Source organism: Hyperolius riggenbachi, chromosome 1 (assembly GCF_040937935.1).
Source record: "Hyperolius riggenbachi isolate aHypRig1 chromosome 1, aHypRig1.pri, whole genome shotgun sequence".
NCBI classification, from domain to species: domain Eukaryota; kingdom Metazoa; phylum Chordata; class Amphibia; order Anura; family Hyperoliidae; genus Hyperolius; species Hyperolius riggenbachi.
The window spans coordinates 121,308,484-121,328,087 of NC_090646.1; the positions used below are offsets into that span (position 1 = coordinate 121,308,484).

General features: G+C 42.7%; 1 protein-coding gene across 2 annotated transcripts in view; it reads left to right on the forward strand.

Annotated features, from left to right (window-relative positions):
- KLHL5 (kelch like family member 5) overlaps positions 1-19,604 on the forward strand; it is a 150,397-nt gene that overhangs the window by 83,043 nt on the left and 47,750 nt on the right. For both annotated transcript variants that reach the window (XM_068278459.1, XM_068278458.1), the window contains exons 2-4: positions 1,685-1,867; positions 4,014-4,150; positions 16,766-16,962. In XM_068278459.1, coding sequence (XP_068134560.1) covers positions 1,725-1,867; positions 4,014-4,150; positions 16,766-16,962 — 477 coding nt within the window. In that variant the 5' untranslated portion in view covers positions 1,685-1,724. The remainder of the gene's footprint in view (positions 1-1,684; positions 1,868-4,013; positions 4,151-16,765; positions 16,963-19,604) is intronic.

Consider the following 19,604-nt stretch of genomic DNA (forward strand, 5'->3'; position numbering starts at 1 on the left):
CCTGGCAGTTTAGGATGGGGGAAGGTAGGTGGCAGCTTCAGGCTGTGGATGCTAACTGGACTCTGACAGGGAAATAAGGTTTGTTGTTTGCCAACATTTTAAGTGTCACATATTCTCCTGAAGCGTGAATCAGAAAAACACGCATGCACTTTGCTGAACTGGAATTCATGTCTGAAACCAGTTAAAGCATGACCTATACACACACAGACACAAAAGACACATAGGCCATGTTCACAGCGCCTGTTGCGTTCCCTGTAACACCAAGAGCACAACAGATTGGGACAGCCGTGTCACAAGTTATTCAGGTACAGCGAAGCATTCAGTCAATGAAAAGTATGATACACTTTTACTGTTAACGCAAGCATTTAGCGATAATGTACTGCATGCGGTGCGTTGCCATACCACTACCTGTTATACTGCAATGCACCCGCTGCACTTTGCACACCGCATAGGTGGTGCATTGCAGTAAGGTAACAAAACAACTGTCTTGTTACCTTAAAAAACTAGAAAGCTATTAGCTGTTAAATACCGTCCAGCCTTCAGTCACATTGCCCTGACAATGCCGCCGTTTACTGTGGTGTTTTGGAAAATTTACGCCAAGTTTTATATCCTGGTCATAAAATGTGTTGGAATTTTTTGGTTTTATGATCTCAATAGTGACTTGGAATAAATATGAGCAAGAAAGGCATTTAATTGTTCACAGTATATGTGGATAACAATTGTTTATCACCAAATATGGTTTGCCTCTGGATGCCGGGGTGTGCTGAGGATGGAGGATGGTTATTTATAACCCTTGCTGATTCAGCCAGTTTTCTTTTGTTTTGTGTGTTTCAAATAATCGTCTCCCTTCATACTACATTTCTCTCATCCCGTATAATTCTCTCTGGCGAGATGCTGCTGATGTGTTTTGGTTTGTGCTGTACATGGTGAGCAGAAAGGGGCTTAAAGTAATCCTTTTATTCATTCTCTTAACTACATTTCTCCCCAAACCATTTAGGGACCGTTTCCACTGCTGCGGAAATCAGGCTGAATCCACAGAGTTTCCCCGCAAGCAAATTGGGCGGGGAAACTCTGGCATGGGGATAATGCTGTCTTGCTGTTCTCATGAGTGTCACAAAGGACAAAAAGTGGGAGGAAAGGTCCTGTAACAGAAAACAAAAGAAAAATAAAACCCGTTGCCCCTAAAGTGAGGATGAGGGTAGGGCTTCTCTTGGGTTTGTACTACTGTCTACCTTTTGGGGGGAGTTTTTTGAAGACAATAACAGTGACAATGGGTCTGATGCAGTAAACTCCGGTAAAGTTGCCATGGTGCAGGGAGCATGTAGCAATTTTACTGTTGCCAGCGCAGGGGGAGCACCGGCCATTAACCTATTAGGGCCATGTGTATTACTATAGCAACACGTGGGTTAATGGGTTAACAGCTGGTGCTCCCCCTGCCCTAGTATGGGTATATGGGTAGAAAATTGCTTGCTCTCCCTGTACTTTGCTTACTTTTTGTGTGTTTCCAGATGACAGGAGTGAATATCTGCTATGTAGACATTCTACAGTAACACACAAAATATGTCCATATATTCTTATGGGCTGCTAAGCTCTGTTTGATTATCTAACTACATAAAACTTTTTTTTGTGTGCGCTAAATTAAGATAACCCGTTTAGTAATCTCTTGCGGCATTTCTGTCTCCAGGACCTCGAACAGCAGCCAAACCATTTCATCCTGCCAGACGATGGAGTCATGTGCCCAAGATGAATTCTTCCAGTCCCTCAACCATGCAGAACAGACTATCAAAAGAATGGAGAGTTACCTGAGGGAAAAGCAGCTCTGTGACGTGGTTCTGATCGCTGGCGATCGCAGGATACCCGCACACAGGTATGTCATGTGGAAGAACTCCGCAAAGCTTTTCTAGTAGCAGAGATGTGCCCTCTGTTAAAAAAAGTTGTTTTTCTGCTATTACAGTGATTGTTGCTCATTTTAAGAATTTTGGAGCTGCAAAGAGAGAAATAGATTTAATTTTCCTGTTCATTGCCAGCAGATTCGGTCATGTTGCCAGAAATCTATAGCAAAAAAGTCTCAATCAGTTAAATCTCAATCTATTTTAACCTAAATAATTTGGCACAGTTGATCAAGAACATTTACATTGATCTGGGGCAGGGCAGGAGCGATGTGCGACAGACTGTTATTTTACGGTGGAGGAAGCCCCAGGCATCCATGAATACCTTTTGCTTTTTTTTTTTTTTTGCCTTTTAAATGTGGAAACTATATTCATTACAGTAGCAAAAAAGTGTCAATAAGACAAGTGAATTCTCCATAATATATAGGCGTTCAACACATAAATACATAAATATCTTTTTTCAGATACAAGCTGAACTTCAATGTCAAGGCCTAGAAGTGTCTGATGGGCAGCATGGTGGTTAGCGCTCTCGCCTTGCAGCGCCGTGTCCCCAGTTCAGATCCCAGCCTGGGCACTAGCTGCACAGAGTTTGTATGTCCCCTCCCTGTGTGGGTTTTCAAAAACATACAGATAAGTCAGTTGGCTTCCCCTAAATTGGCCCTACACTACAATACATACATTACATGATATAGACTTATAACTATGGTAGGGATTCGATCTGTATTAAGTAGATTTCCTGCTGAAATCTGTTGAAAATGGATGGTCTCTGTGTGGTAGAAATTATTTACGATCCGATCAGATTCTGATCAGTGAGTAATCGATCGGTTTTCCACACTGGGGGGAGGGATTGATGCATGTATACAAAACTAAATTTGTTTGTTTTTATGGATTTTCTTTATCCCTGGTTTTATAGTACACAGCATAGAGTGAGACACCGGTGCTACACCTAGTCAATATAAGATAACTATTTGCAGCCAGCACTGCAGTTCGTCTAATAATAGCCAATCTCCTGTGGCTGTAGGGCTGGCCACAAAGAGTTAATTTCTCAGCAGGAGGAGGAGCTGGACAGTAAGAGCTGTGCTTCAGCTAGTGAATACTCAGCTCTACTCCCAGGAGGGATCTCTGGGTCATGTGACTGACTTTTTCTAAGTTAACCTCTGTGTAATGACTATATCAGATATGGAGACTGTGTGACTAACAGCATAGTCCCCTATTATTAGCAATTAACAATATGGGAGGGTTAACAAGGACATCCTGGATTAGTGCCACCTGCTCCTACTGCTCCCCTGCTATGGTCCACTCCCACCATCCCATGCACATTACTCCCTTTCAGCTGATTGGCACAGAGGGCAGGAGGCCGAGCTGGAACAGACTGGGCATGCCACTTTCAATATTGCTATAACCTCGTCTCTCGCACACGTCACCCATATAGGATGCTGGGTGACATGGACACAGACGATGGAAGTAGGTAGTGTATGTATATATACATACAGAGGAAGATACTGTTTGCCTGGCAGTTGAAAACAGACATTATTTTCCACATTGCAACCAGGTTCATAGACAGGAAACTGTCATGACTGTGGCATCACTCTGTGGGAGGGGTTTCACCACAATATCAGCCACAATATTTGAGAAAAGTAAAGATTTCTTGTGGGAAAGGGGATCCAGCTACTGATTAGGCATAAGGTCAATCCTCTTTAATTTACCAATCTAACATCTGCTTCACAGCAGAGTCCTCTTGATTCTTATGCCCACAACCCTTAAAGCTTCTCTTTGTCATTTAGGCCTCCTCCCCCTTTTAAAATACGCCAGTATGTACTAAGCTTTAATATTCCAAAGCAGCATGCAATGATCTCAGTACATGCAAATCTCTTGCCGTACTGAAGCCAATAACCTGTGCTGTCAGTACACCGTATTATATTACTAACCAAAAAATAACTGCCTTTCATTCCTTCCAAGTAGTGATGATTGAAGGCATCTCCTGCACGCAGCAACTGTCAGGAAGCCACATTAAATTATGCATTAGAATTCATTTTGGCACACGGAAGTCGGATGTAAAATGAATTGCTTATTACATTGTGAAGACTGAATAAATCTGTATGATGATTGTTATTATTTTTTCAGGCTGGTTCTGTCCTCTGTGTCAGACTACTTTGCTGCAATGTTCACCAGCGACGTACGAGAAGCCAAACAAGAGGAAATTAAAATGGAAGGCGTTGAACCCAATGCGCTCTGGGCCTTAGTGCAGTATTCATACACAGGTAATATGTTTGCAAGTCGCGGGGTGAGAAGTCATTGCTGTGCAAATGAATTGGATCTCTACAAGAGACAAGTGTGTAATTAGATCAGGGAATACTGAATCGCAGCACTAAGAAATGCTCTTGCTGTGCAGAATGGACATTATGCCGTGTCCGTGAATGTGAATGGAGATACAAAGGATAGTAAAATAATGAAATATGCATCTCCAGCTGTGTCCTTTTGCTCAGGAGGCATTTACTCATGGAAGTGTATGCGTTGGTGTAATCAAATAATATTCATGTCCTCAGTGACTTCTCAACACTATATAGCAGGTGTGTGCTTTCATTGTGTCTTCTAATTCTGTAAAAGTAAAGCCAGGCTAGGTAGAGGGTGAAGTTTTGTGTAGACAGGAGTTTGGTAGCGGACACCAGCAACCATTGTACTGGTGAGTATATAAATGTGTTATATTCTTAGCAGAGCATCGTCTTAATTTCTGTTGGTGGTATTCCTGAGTGTATCTCGCGGTTACATTTCACTGCAATAAGCTGTAACCCAAAGCTACACTCATGGAGACTGATGGGAAGGATGCAGAGTGCGCAGCGGAGCTTTTGATCACTCACCTCCCCGCTATCCAGGCACTGCAGCCTGTCTCCTGTGTCCTCCAAGTCTCCCAATCTCTATGCTGAGATCGCCGTCTCACATGACGACACAGGTGGTTTTCAGCATAAAAATAGAGCGCCCTCCCCCTGGAGAACAGGAGGGAAGACTTGCAGCATGTGGCTGAATCCAGGGGAGGATGATTGAGCAGCAGGCTCCGCTTCACGTTCTGCATAGGGGGCCTTTGGTGACCTATACTAAACGGGGTACACTCAAACAGCCTATACCGGGGGGGGGGGGGGGGAGCACTCTGTCGACCTGCACTAGTGGGGTTCATTGGCTACCTATAGTGGAGAGAACACTTCCTGGCTACCTAAACTGGGGGGACACTATCTGGCTACCTATTGGGGGGGGGGGGGGGGGGGCATTTTCTGGCTACATATACCTTGATGACCTATCTGACCATACTGGGGGAGGGGGGCCTCTTAGGCTACCCATAATGGTGGGCACACTCTGGCTACATGTGCTGGGGTCACTCTCTAGCTATCTATACTTAGCAGTCTGATTCTTTCTAGAGAAAATGTACTGGTTTTAAAAACAAATATCTGGAAAGAATCATACCGCTAAGGAGGTTAAAGCATTATTCTTATTATATATTGTGTATATAAAGCGCCAACATATTACGCAGCACTGGACAATAGAGATACATACAATGTTAACAAAGGGTGTAAAACAGAGATTGCACCTGGTAATACTACATAGCATAAGGTTATACACGTAAATAACTATAACATACATAATCATATGATTTTAAAGAGACCCAGCAATTTGAGTCTGAGTTAGTCCATGGAAGGGTGTCATTGGTGGGGTCGCAACAGCAAGGAGGCCACACGGGGGGGGGGGGGGGGGGGGGAAAGGGAGACCCTGCCAAAAGCTTACATTCTAAAGTACAATCTAAAGGGGAGAGACACACTAGGTAGGGCTTGTGGAATAGGTGCTCGGCTGAGGGAGTTAAAGTGGGGAAAGGGGGTAGACCATCTTAAAAAGTTGTGTTTTGAGGGCTTGCTTGAAGGTGCCGAGGCAAGTAGCGAGTCTGAGGGGGGTGGGAGAGAGTTCGATAGGGTGGGGGTAGCTCATGAGAAGTCCTGAAGGCACACATAGGAGTGTAAATTGAGATTCGTGCATTTAACATACATATGTTTGATAAGCCACAAATTGCCCCCAATCACAGTTCCCCTTTATCGGACCGTTTGTACGCTATGTAGAGGAGTACTTTGGCATTTGATGGTTTCCCCCTGATTTCTGTCTGCCCTCCAAATTCGCCAGCATCTGTATTACTGCTTATCTGTGATCTGCGCTTCATGTCTGTTTTCGGTTATCATGAGCAAGGTCATGGTGAGAGGGTGCCATCAACTATAAAGATGGGACGCAAGACAGAGGAGTGCACCAGCTGGTCCATAAGATGCACAGACTTTTTGTGTGTGTGTCTATGTGTGTGTGTGTGTCTCTGTGTGTGTGTGTCTCTGTGTGTGTGTGTCTCTGTGTGTGTGTGTCTCTGTGTGTGTGTGTCTCTGTGTGTGTGTGTGTCTCTGTGTCTCTGTGTGTGTGTGTGTCTCTGTGTCTCTGTGTGTGTGTGTGTCTCTGTGTCTCTGTGTGTGTGTGTGTGTGTGTGTGTGTGTGTGTGCGTGCGTGCGTGCGTGCGTGCGATGGGGGAAGGAGTGGGTCTTATGGAGTGAAAAATTCAGCATGCATCTCCAGCATGTAACAATGCAAAATCAGATGACAACTGATGTGGTACAGTAGATGGTTGGTATAATGGATTGCTTTCCTTCATTGCAGCACTAGAGCTAAAGTACAGAAGTAGTAGTAGAATCTGTATAGAGTTTATATGTACCTCCCAAGTTTTTGTGTTTCCTCCCACATCCCAAAAACATACTGCTTCTTCATTAAGATAATCGATGTCTTAAGAATATGATAGGGACATTAGGCTATGACTACGTTTGGGATTAGATTATCTCTTTGAGAGACAGTTAATAATGTGACTACAGTATGTGCTCTGTAAAGTGCTGAGAAAGAGGTTGGTGCTACTTAAATACATAATGGTTATAATAATAATGTCCATTTTACCCCATGCATATTGCAGTCTTATCTAAACCAATTTAGTCAATAGTAGCTTAACTTTTATTTTTGTCTGTGAAAGTAATTGAGCCCCAGCCCTTTCCCCACTTCCGCGCTGCGTGCAATGCAGGTGGCCATAGCAACGCATAGCACTTTCTTTGCTATGTGATTCTACCCGATAAAGATGCAATCTCGTTTATTTATAATGCATGGAATCGCACTACGTTTGTGCAAAATTGTCTGCAAACACGCATGGAGGAAAACATTAGACAGTGTAGTCAATGCACATCTGCTGTCGCATGCTCTGTGCAATGCTGAAAATGCGACTAGCAACGCTCGAATGGATTAGTCGCCTTAGAGCATAAATGTCAAACTCTGGCCCGCGGGCCAAATCTGGCCCTCAGAGCCATTACATTTGGCCCTCAAGTAGTTTGCCCACTTTGCATTATGTTTGGCCCTCTCTAGACCACCAGGGATGCTATATTGGAGGTGAAGCCCTGGAACACCAGGGAAGCAATATGGGGGAGGTAGCGGAAAACCACTAAACACTAGAACTGTATAGGGGAGGGCGGGGCCCTCTAGACACTAGGGAACTGTATAGGGGAGGGGGGACCACTAGGCACCAGGGAACTGTATAGGGTTTGGAGGAAGGCGATTAGAAACCAGGGAACTTTATAAGAGATGAGGGTGGCCAGTAGACATTGAGTTTGGCCCGCGACTAGGTCCCAGTGTACAATTTCAGCCCACTTTGCATTTGAGTTTGACACCCATGCCTTAGAGTGTAAAGGGTTCATTGTAAATGCAAAAATTCAATTTGACTGGCCAACAAAGGAAAACTGAATAGCGGATGATGAGGTTTTTCATTCGCCGTGTTTTTGGCCAAGATCTAGCAGTTGGTGTTGAAGGTCACACGTAAAAAAGACAGAAATAGGTCAATGAGCCGCCATGTGAGCCAGCCTTTGGTTTGCATGCACTTGATGTACCTTTGTTGCCTCGGGAGCTTTGCCTTGTCTGTCTTCTGCTAGCGCATAATTGCAAGCTGTTCTGTCCCTTTAGAGATGTCTAAAATGCTCTTTTCCAAGTACCGCAGTACGTAGGTGGGTTCACCTCACCGGAACCTGCTTATTAATATGTCTGATCAAAATATGCTCTATTGCTGAACATTTCTTCCAAGGCAGAGAGCACTAAATCATTGCTGCAGTCTCTGTTCAGCGATCCAACAAATTTATTCCCTATCCCCTGGTGCATGCATCTGAATACATTAAACTAGGGTATGTTTGGCTTAAAATAGAGCAAGACGAATCCCAGGAGTCAGATCATCCCGGCACTTGGAAACTTTTTGTTGATTATTTTTTGGCTCACATTTCCACTGAGGTCAGCTCATGTTCAACTAACCTGGTTAACTAAAGGAGAACTCTAGCTGCCCTCCTATTGTAATTCATACTCCTTTTAGTTTATGTATTTGAATAATTGCTTTGCATACTGTTTTCCCTTACTTATAATATTCTATAAAAATCATATCTACATAAATCATATGTATGAAGGAGTGAGCTAAAGAGGAGCTTTAACCCAGGATTGAAGGTCATTCCAATCAGTAGCCCGGTATCCCCTTGGCCATGAGAAATCTCTACCCTTTTTAAATAGCGCATTGGGATGTTGGTGAGCGTTGCGTGGCTGATATTGTGGTGAATCCCCTCCCACAGTGTGATGTCAGGACCATGGCAGTTTCATGTCTGTGAACCTCATTGCATTGTGGGAAATAATTGCGGATTCCAACTGCCAAGCAAGCAGTATCTCCCTCTGTGCATAGAACTTTCAATTAAGAAACATCCTGCAGAGATCACCTGCCAGTACTTAAGATGTTGCTGCCTGTGATTTCAGAAAGTAAACCAGGGAGAGGAAAGGTTGTACAATGTGCAAACACAGACTAAATCCTTGCTACATGAATAATGTAAAAAATATGAAATTTTATTCATTAAGTTATTTTCATTACAGTTCCTCTACTTTCAGGAGCCTTTTTCCATGTCTCTTGCTGCTTTAGGGCTGGTTCATATGGATGCTTTGCAGGCTTTAAAAGCGACGTTTTTAGGGATCTAGCGCCATCCTATGCAAGTGAATTGGCGCGTTTAGTACAAGCTTTTGCAAGCTTTCATGAAAGCCTTTCAGTAGATCCCAGCATCTCCGTAGCAGCATGCAGCTTCTAGAAGTCGTTTGCGTTTGCTGGCGTTGCATTTGAATGCCAGCAAAAGACAATGAAAGACAACGAAAGCCCATAACATCTCAGCACTTCTTTCCCCCACTTCCTGCAAAAGCCCAGACAAGGCAACTCTCAAACTCTACACACTGAAAGCCATTAAAAGCCTTCAAAATACAAAGCTATGGTGTTAAATGCTGGCAATCTTGAAAAAAAAAACCTTGGCGTTCTAACGAGCCGCTGATTAGAAGCTCAGCAGAAGCCTGTGTGAGCCAGCCCTTAGGGCTTCTGTCCAGCTTCTGCTCAGCGTTTCGTACCAATGCCATTGTTTGGTTTTTTTTTTCAAGAACACCAGCATTTAATACCAAAGCTTTTAATGTATTTTGAAGACTTATAAAACCACTTCAGGACCAAGCCAATTTTCATAATTCTGCTATGCCTTTGCTTAAAGTGGACCCAAATTTTAAAATACAAGATTTCAGAAATAAAATCTATTTTCTAAATTATAATAGCCTTTTTTCAGCTGCATGATGACAAATATAAAATATTTTACATTTATTGGAGGAACCCCTCCCTTCCTTTCATATTGCCGGGATTTTTCCGGCAAACTGGTGGAGTAGCAATGGAGGAATTGCTAATGGCTGCCCCCAGTATAACCCTAGTTATGAAAAGAGAAGGGTGAAAAGCATGCACTGAAATGCTCATAGGTTTGAAGGAGTCTTATTTATCTTTGTATGTGTTAGAGTGGTGCAACTAAATATTTTTAATTAAGAAAAATGTTTGGTTTGGGTCCGCTTTAAAGAGAACCGGAACTGAAAATAAAAAATCAAAATAACCACACACAGGTCATACTTGCCTCCTGTGCAGTCTACTCCTCTATATCTTTCTCCTCTCCTGCGTCCCGTTTGTCCACTGCGATCAATGGAATTTTCCGTCCTCCATTTTAAAAATGGCCTTTACCCCATAACAGCTTCCTGGTCAGCACACTGTTAAACTGTAATATCACCCACTTGAGCTATAGGGAAACATTGACATTACCTTGCACATTCAGTTGTAACTGACAGCTGCTTATATATAACTGACAGCAACTGGTATATTTCAGTTCTGTTTATTTTAAGTCATTTTACTCTCTTCAGTTTCCCTTTAAGTTTATAGATCTTGGGCAATTTTTAGTCTACCCAAAATTAGTCTTGTTTTTTTCCAGGACAAGTAGGGCTTTCTTTTGATGTCTCTTAATTATAGTAAATCTGGAATTTGGAAATAAATCTGGAACTAATATAGCAATTCAAGATCGCACGCAGCGCGCTGTGTAGATAGGAACTAATAGCAGCGAGTGAAGTGAGTTCCTGATGACAGGCAGAGAGGGGGAAGTACTGACACTTCCTCCCTGCCCATCTTCAATTTTCTGCTCCAGTCAAAGATTTCAGCTGAGCAAAACAGGGAGGGGGGGGGGGGAGGGGAGGGGGCGGGGGCCTGAAATGAGTGCTGTGATTTATAGCGCAGCACAGCTAATTAAAAAAAACAAAAAAACATTTTATGTGTTCTTTTCAAGAGAGGTCAGGGGTACTTGTCTCAATGGCAGCCTAGTGTCCCAGATTTATCTATTCCCCCCCCCCCCCCCCCCTGAAGTTGGATTCTGCTGGGAAAACTTTAGCTGTTATTTGCTTATCAGTGAGGTTTACTATATTCCCAACAAGGTACCGACAAGATAGAAACTTGTCACTTACATGCCTAAAAATTAACTCTGTCGGGCAGCAAGAGAAAAACAGCCTAGTTATTAATGTTTTGCACTGTGCATACATATGTTTATCTCATCATGTTGCCTTGGGTTACAATTAAAGAAACCCTGAGTAGTGGCCTGAATGAAAATTGGGGCTTCCACCAGCCTCCCGTAGCCGCGAGGTCCCCCAGCATCCTCTTCCTTCCTTCCGTGGTCCTGCTGGCGGCTCCGGTAATCCGGCAACTTCAGTTGAAGTTGTGCGTGCACATCCTGTGCGTCATCACTTCGGTCGCTGTAAGAGGTCTGCGAATGCGCGGTTCTCTAAACGCTGAACCCGCGCATGTGCAGGACTCTTAGGGTGACTGGCATGATGGCAGGCACGCACAAAGTCGTCGGACTACCGGCTTCCAGTAGTAAACATGATTCCTCCCCCTTCGTTGCATTTCACATTTTACAGCACCTTGCTATCAAGGTAAGGGGATTCATTAGCCACTTCTTATCTGTACACCTAAATCACTCTCATGTACTGTGCTTTAAAGAATCCTACTTTCTCCTTACAATTCCTCTTTAAAGGATACCCGAAGTGACATGAGATAGACATGTGTATGTAAAGTGCCTAGCACACAAATAACTATGCTGTGTTCCTTTTTTTTCTTTCTCTGCCTGAAAGAGTTAAATATCAGGTAGTTAAATATCAGGTGGCTGACTCGGTCCTGACTCAGACAGAAAGTGACTATTGTGTGACCCTCACTGATAAGAAATCCCCCCTTTTTATCTCTTTCTTGCTCTCAGAAGCCATGTTCTACTAGGAAAGTGTTTTATAGTTCTAATTTCTTATCAGTGAGGGTCACACTGTAGTCACTTCGTGTCTGAGTCAGGATTGAGTCAGCCACTTACATACCTGATATTTAACTCTTTCAGACAGTGAAAGAAAAAAGGAACACATCATAGTTATTTGTGTGCTAGGCACTGTACATACACATGTCTATCTTATCATGTCACTTGTCATTTCGTGTATCCTTTAAAGGGAACCTAAACTGAGAGGGATATGAATTTTTCCTTTTAAATAATCCCAGTTGCCTTGCAGCCCTGCTGATCTGTTTAGCTGCAGTAGTGGCTGAATCTTACACCTGAAAGAAACATGCAGCTAATCCAGTCTGACTTCAGTCAGAGCACCTGGTCTGCATGCTTGTTCAGGGGCTGTGGCTGAAAGTATTAGAGATACCCGATCAGCAGGAGAGTCAGGCAGCTGGTATTATTTTAAAAGGAAAAATCAATATCCTTCTCAGTTTAGGTTCCCTTTAACTATCTGATTTACTGTGATCACAGTAAATTAGAGCTTTGCAAATCTATTAGCTGGTCAAACAAATCACATGCTTCTCCATGAGTTTTCCTAGACATGACATCACTATATTGTACTAAATTACAGCAGTTTATAAAGGCAGAGTGTGTCATTCTGGTAGTCCCCTCATTATTAACCATTTATGCCGCGGGAACGAGAGCTTCACGTCCGTAGCGGCAGCTGCTAGCGCCGCAGATACGCTCTAGTCACGTCCTCGCTGTTTGGGGGGTTTGCAGGTAATCGTGCGGGCAGATGCCCGCGATCATGGGGGGATTGGCTGCAGGGGACAAAAGTCCCCTGTACCAATCCGAGCATGTCCGCCGAGAATAAACACACTGTTTTCGTTCAAGAACAGTGTTTGTTCTTACATAGAGCCGCTGATTTCCGCCGCACGATCGTTAAATTTATGAATGTTCCCATTCATAATCTCCGCGCCGGCACTGTGATCGCAGGTTTCCAATGGAAATCTGCGTCTCTTCCTTAGTTACAATGGGACACCTACTGACTTTAGAGGGGAAAAAATATATATCTATGACAAGAGGGCATATAATTATTAAAGAATGGGCTAAAAATTAGTGATGGATGTAAAACTGAAAAAATGCACCTTTTATTTCCAAATAAAATATTGTCAACATACATTGTACTAGGGATATAATTTTAACGTTGCAATAACCGGGACAAATGGCCAATTAAAATGTGTGGATTTTAATTATGGTCGCATGAATTATTTTAAAACCATAATGGCTGAAAACTGAAAAATGATTTTTTTCAATTTTTTATTTCCATCATAATGCTTTTAAAATAAAATAATTCTTAATATAATGTACCACCCAAAGAAAGCCTAATTGGTGGTAGAAAAAACAAGGTATAGATCATTTCGTTGTGATAAGTAGTGATAAAGTTATATATGCTGACAGGTGAAAATTACTCTCGTCCATAAGGTGAAAAATACCCGTGGGCTGAAATGGTTAAACCCCGCCCTTTCTGCTCAATGGCGCAATTGAGATAGGTTGATGGGGCTCATCTATAAATTCCTGTAAACTTTGTGTCAAAAATTTAACAAAACTGAATCAGTTACTCACACTCTGTATGGTAGAGATGAGGTTTATTCTCAGACCTGGATACATTGGCATCTGTTCACTGATTCAGATGTATATAAGGAGGCGGTCTCTCCCCCATAGCCCACACCTATAGCTCGTATGTGTCCCTGATGTTCCTCTGCAGATCTCAGGTTTCTTCTTTCTCAATATTAAGATTACGTATGTGGAATCAGAGTGAGAACTTATTTGACCGATGCATTTCTTGTGTTTTTGTTCTTTCCCCTTCTTTCTTGTTTTTTTCTGGACTCTTTCTGTGCTCTTACTGGTCTTATCTTTATAGCATGGACATACTTGCACTTGCTGTGAATGATATGAAGAGACTTCCTCGGGCAGTCTTTGTTGTGACCCTCCCAGAACCTGTTAATATATGCGTTTGGTAATTGCTCCTATGGGTAAATCTGCCTACTACATATAGTGTATATTTGCTGAATGTTTCCTTTAGTCCGCAATTTATGGGGAGTTCAGGTCCCAACTGGGCCCTGTGCTCTCCTAGCTTTATTTTATAGATCCATTCTAATCTTTTTTACCCTTAGGTCTATGATCTTTTGATGGAGTTTTCTCACCTATTAGTATTGTTGGACATTTGCCCTCGGGCCCCCAAGGACTGTTTCTCTACCCCTGATCAGCAACCAATACGCCTTTGTTGCAGTGCTGGTTAGCTGCACTAACTTAGCTAATAATTGTAAGGACACTCCAAACACGTTGCCTATGTGTGTTGGCATTGTTGATGTTCTATATTTTCTTATGTACATGTACTACTTTTTTTCATTACTTTTCTGTTACATAATCTGTTTGAACATAAAAGAATCTCATATTTTAGAATGATCTGAGGCATCTTTGCTTGTATTAAAAAAAAATACACTTTCCAGGGTATTGCTAACATAAAACACTAAATTGGTATGTCACAGCCTGATTAATAGACTTGATTAGTCCAAATATGGAAAAACAGTGACAGGGCCTCCTTCTCTGTGCAGCTAATTGGTCATGCAGATGCATAGAAACTGTGGACAAGTCTGTACTTCATACAGAGTGCTATTGTTTCCAGAAGTGCAAGCTGACTACAGGTTAAAATTGGGGAAAAAATACATATTTTAGAACCTTCTACAACAACTGGTGTTTTTCAGTATGTGGGTAATTGGAGTTGTTTAGAAAGAAGAATTTCACTTTAGACCTGTGTCACTTTTCCTCTTTGCAGCTGTGCCTTGTATGGTTTCTTGGTTACATTCAATTACCCTTCATTCTCCTTGCTGCTTCCTCCCTGTGGCTTTCACACTTTTAGCGATTGCTGTAGAGGACTGTATAAAGCAGCTCCGTGAGAGGAATGGCTATCTGAATTCCTCAAACCTAATATTATCTGTGCACCCTACAGAGCCGCTCTCAGCAGACCCAGGAGGAGTGAAGCAATGCCTGCATTAAACATTTGGTTAAATGTTATGGGTGAAAACAACTGCACTCATTTCTACTTTTCCAAACAACCCACATAAGCCATATGGTGGCAATTAAACAGTTTATTAAAATGGTATTAAACTCTGCTTTTCTTTGTTGCTTTAAAATATTACTTACTACCAGAAAAAATGGTAGCAGAACAGCATTCACACAGTTACACAGCTCTTTCTTCTTCAGTGGGAAGCTTACTCATCACTGATAGCAGAAGGTAAATACAGCAGAGAAATCTCAAAGGGTACATTAAAGAGACTCTGTACCAACTCCCCCCTGCCACCAGGGTATACTTACCTCTAGAGGGGAAAGCTTCTGGGTCCTAATGAGACTACCCCCATCCTCCTAAGCATCAGGGATCCAGCACTGGCTCACCGAAAACAAAGGACAGCTGCTTTGGTGGTCAAAAAGTAGCACGGGCAAGTTGAGCTCGTTCTGCAATTTCATTTACAGTACTCGCCTGCGGCGTCTCAAGTGTGCAGGATCCTTCTCGAGTGCCTCCCAGCTTTGTTTCTCCGGAGTCTTCTGGTGATGACCTATTCCTGGGTGGTGATGCGTCCGCCCCCTGGTGTCGGGTGCATGCAACATCATCACAACTGGCAACAAAAAAATTTTTTTTTGCATTGTATTCATTATAAACATCTGTATTGGATCCAATATATAAAATTCTAAGTGTAAGAAAAAAAATTGCTATGGGCAGCAGCACTGCCTATAGCAGCAAGCATTTAAGTATACCTTATTTCATGAAATAATCAGATTTGCAATAAAAAGAAAAATGTAAGCAATATATTTTTTCAAAATTAATATTGTATCCACTCTTGCGGGCAGCTTTCAAGTCTGGAACTTTGAAAGCGGTCCGCAGAAATGCTTACAATATAAAGAAAAGCTTACAAAAAAGCTTTTACCAATTACCTTTACACATGACATAAAGATCAGTCTGTATAGCCAATGTCTGGGTATAAATAACTTTAGCATTTCTGTTTGTTGCACAAACCAGTGTATCTTCCCACACCTGACCTTAACAGATCTGTTGTATTCTATAAATGATAGGTGCATACAGACACACAATGATGGTCGCCCACTCAGTCTCTTGTCTTGCTTAGTTGTGCACCAGGGCCTCCCATTGCACTTTGTATTGTGATTAGAGACGGTTTGCTCTGTGAAGGGAATAGTACACAGCTTTGTACATGATTTTCAGCTTCTTTAAAAAAGAAGGCAATTTTCAACACAGCCCAAACAGGATTAGGCAATAAATGGGCAGTGTTTGAAGCAAAGACATCCATCGCAGCTGTCCTTGGTCAATTCTTTTGCTCTCTCCAGTTGATATAGTGATAAGTAACAGTGTTTTAAGTCGATCACAGCACATACTCCCTAGTTATGGAACCGTACATACAAGTCAATATATGTCAGATGTCAGTCTTTGATTTTTCGGCTCCTAAACTTTCATTTTTGCATATCTGTTTTGTTATGTTGCTAGCTAGTTTTTAAAAGTGCAACATTAAAGCCAAGCTTAAAGCGTACCCGAGGCGGATCATATTCACAATATAGGATACAGAGGCATGTTCTCTGCCCATTGATATGCCTCTGGTGCCGCTGCCAGTCCCCCTTGGGCTCTGCTGTGCCCTCTGAAAAAAAGTGACAGGCTAGCGACATTCTTCTTGTCACTAGCCTCTGTTTACCTGCCATTTGTCGATCTTCCTGCTCCCCCCGCCTCCCCAGTATTTCCCAGGTGGCAGCCATTACTTCTGAGCTTAGCAGGAGGTTTTAGATCATGGGTGTGTTTGTCATCAGCTACCCTCCCTCACAGGGACATCGTCTATGTGAAATATCACACAAGCTGAGATCACCTCCCCTGTGACATCATCAGTAGCAGCCTGTGTTTTGCTTTTGTTTTTTATCTCCTCCACCAGTCAGCTGGATTCTGTCCCGGCAATATGAAAGGAAGGCAGGGGTTCCTCCAATAAATGAAAAATATTTTATATTTGTCATCATGCAGCTGAAAAAATGCTGCTATTTATTATTATAATTTAGAAAATAGATTTTATTTCTGAAATCTTGTATATTTAATTTGTGTCCACTTTAAGTTTCGCTTTAAGCTAAATCAAATAATTGGCGTTATTTTGTCGGCAGGTCGTCTGGAGTTAAAGGAAGAAAACATTGAGAGTCTCCTCTCCACTGCCTGCCTTCTGCAGCTGTCACAAGTCGTTGAGGCATGCTGCAAGTTTCTAATGAAGCAACTTCACCCATCCAACTGCCTAGGCATTCGTTCATTTGCTGATGCTCAAGGATGTACAGACTTACACAAAGTTGCTCACAATTACACAATGGTGAGTGTTCCGAGTTATGCTTTAATTGAATTGGTGTGATAATCAAATTTAATTAAACTCAGTCATGTGAGGGGTCAAATTCTAAAACGTAATCTAAGTCATGGGCCAAATTGTTAACATTTATTGTCTGATTATTGGCGAGACTGGGGGCCTTCTCCTCCCTCTTGTGTAGAGTAGTGCAGAGGAGCAGTTTAATATGTACCTGCTCCGGTGCTGCTTGAGGGCTCCTATGATTGTTCTGACAGCCACATGCTCTATGCTGCATGTCTCTAGCTCTAAATGCATGTCACGTGATCAGAAGCTGGAGGTATGGAAACACAGTGAATGCAGCTGCTGGGAAGAACAGAAGAGACCCTGTGCATCGCTGGAGCAAGTAAATTTTACACTACTCCACACTACTACTCTGCATTGTGGTGAGAGGATGTCGGGGGGGGGGGGAAGGTATGTGTACATGTGTTGGTTTTATTGGCCACACAAGGGGATTTGTGGATCCATGGTTTTGTTGGGGTGTCCCGTTGGTTGTTGCTGCAGCCCAGCTCAAACTGATGTTTTCCCTGTCACTGTGCAAGGGCACGTTTCCGGATTGCGTGTGATCTTATATCTGACAGGGGTTAATAACAAATCCATATTCATCCCAGCACAGCCCCCCTATGGTTGTCAGTTGGTTCATGCTATGGGGACTAAAAACAAAACTGACAACGTAACACTCACCTGTGTGCTCCATTAGATGGGAAGGTAGTGTGTGTGATGTTGTTCATTTACCGCTTACAGTGATGCACGGCCGCATTCGACCCATGGTAAATGTAAATACATACAAATAAGAACGTTTCTTCCAGAGTAAAATGAGACGTAAATTACTTTTCTCCTATGTTGCTGTCACTTATCGTACGTAGTAGAAATCTGACATTACCAGCTTTTCATAGGGGATTCTCTGCAAGGCATTTATTTTTTATAAAGACATTCCTTGAAAAAATGTCAATCATGCTGGCCAGCCTCCCTGCTCGCTGCACAATATGAAGAGAAATGGGCTGGTCCAAAACCTGTCGGTTCTGTCAGAGTTCTACTGCCTACTGAAAGTGACAGCAACATAGGAGAAAAGTAATGTATGACTCAATTTGCTCTGGAAGAAATGCACTTATTTGTTTGTATGTGTTTACATGTATTTTAAATGTTACAATTTTGTGATAGTGGTGCATTAAAAAGGAACTGTAAGAAGGTGTGTGTGTGTGTGTGTGTGTGTGTGTGTGTGTGTGTGTGTGTGTGTGTGTGTGTGTGTGTGTGTGTGTGTGTGTGTGTGTGTGTGTGTGTGTGTGTGTGTGTGTGTGTGTGTGTGTGTGTGTGTGTGTGTGTGTGTGTGTGTGTGTGTGTGTGTGTGTGTGTGTGTGTGTGTGTGTGTGTGTGTGCTAACAAAATGCCTCATGCAGCAGGGGAGGAATCCTGTTTACTACTGGTGGGCGGGGCTAGAGTGTTTTTTTTTTTATTCCCTTAGTTGAAGACAGGACCCCTTATTTTCCTTATATAATAATAATTCCTTTTTTAATATAATAATTCCTTTTTTTTTTTTTTTTTTTTTTTTTTTTTTATAGCGTTTTTCTCCTGTTGGACTCAAAGCGCTTGGGGGCAGCCACTAGAGCGCACTCAGTAGGCAGTAGCAGTGTTAGGGAGTCTTGCCCAAAGAACTCCTCACTGAATAGGTGTAGCTTACTGAACAGGAAGAGCCGAGATTTGAACCCAGGTCTCCTGTGTCAGAGGCAGAGCCAGCCACTAGATACCCAAGTATATCCAGATTGCTTAGGGCCGTTAAACACTGAAAATCTGTGCAAAATTGCTACTATTTTCCGCAATTCTGTTTGCAAGACTTATTCAGGGAGCGGAAATCGCTGAAAAATGTTGCCACGATTTTCAGTATGAAACAGACTGCTTTTCCCACTGTTATTTTATGCTATTTCTCTGCTCTCCACCAATTTGCTACATTCAGGCAGCTGAAGAGATGAAACCACTCCCTCACTGTAGGCCTAGTTAAAATTTGGCCTAATGATGCACAGCCTTTTGGGTAATGAGATCACATGCAGCTCATTCCTAATCTGCATACGCTGGTATTAAAGGCTCAATATAAGCACTCATAGCCAGGCTGTTATGTCAGTGCTGTGTCTGATCCTGTGCTGCTATTTCTCTGCTCTCCACTAGGTTGCTATGCTGATACTGTGTCTGATTGCCTTATTCCTGGGAATACACGGTTAGATTGTTTCTTATCAATCGAGCCGCTGATGGCTCGATTGATAATTTCCGACAGGTCCGATCAGCGAGGCGCTCTATTCCCCGCTCGATACCTGCGGGCGGACAATGGGAAGAAAACGAGCGGAAGATAAGGAGCGCCCGCAGGGACGAGTGGGGATCGATCCCGGCGCTGGCGGGGATGTGCCGGGATCGAGCCGGCGCATAAATCTAACCGTGTATTCCGAGCATTAGCCTACAGTACTAGATTATGCTACTGATATCTCAGCGCTCATAGCACTTATTCACTAAATGTTGAGGGTAGGGAGGGCACCTGTTGAGCTACATCTGTGTCATATAGCCTCACTTTTTCTCCTATGCTTCTCCTAGGAGATCATTTTCATCTTCTGTTTAAAATACTTTTTCAG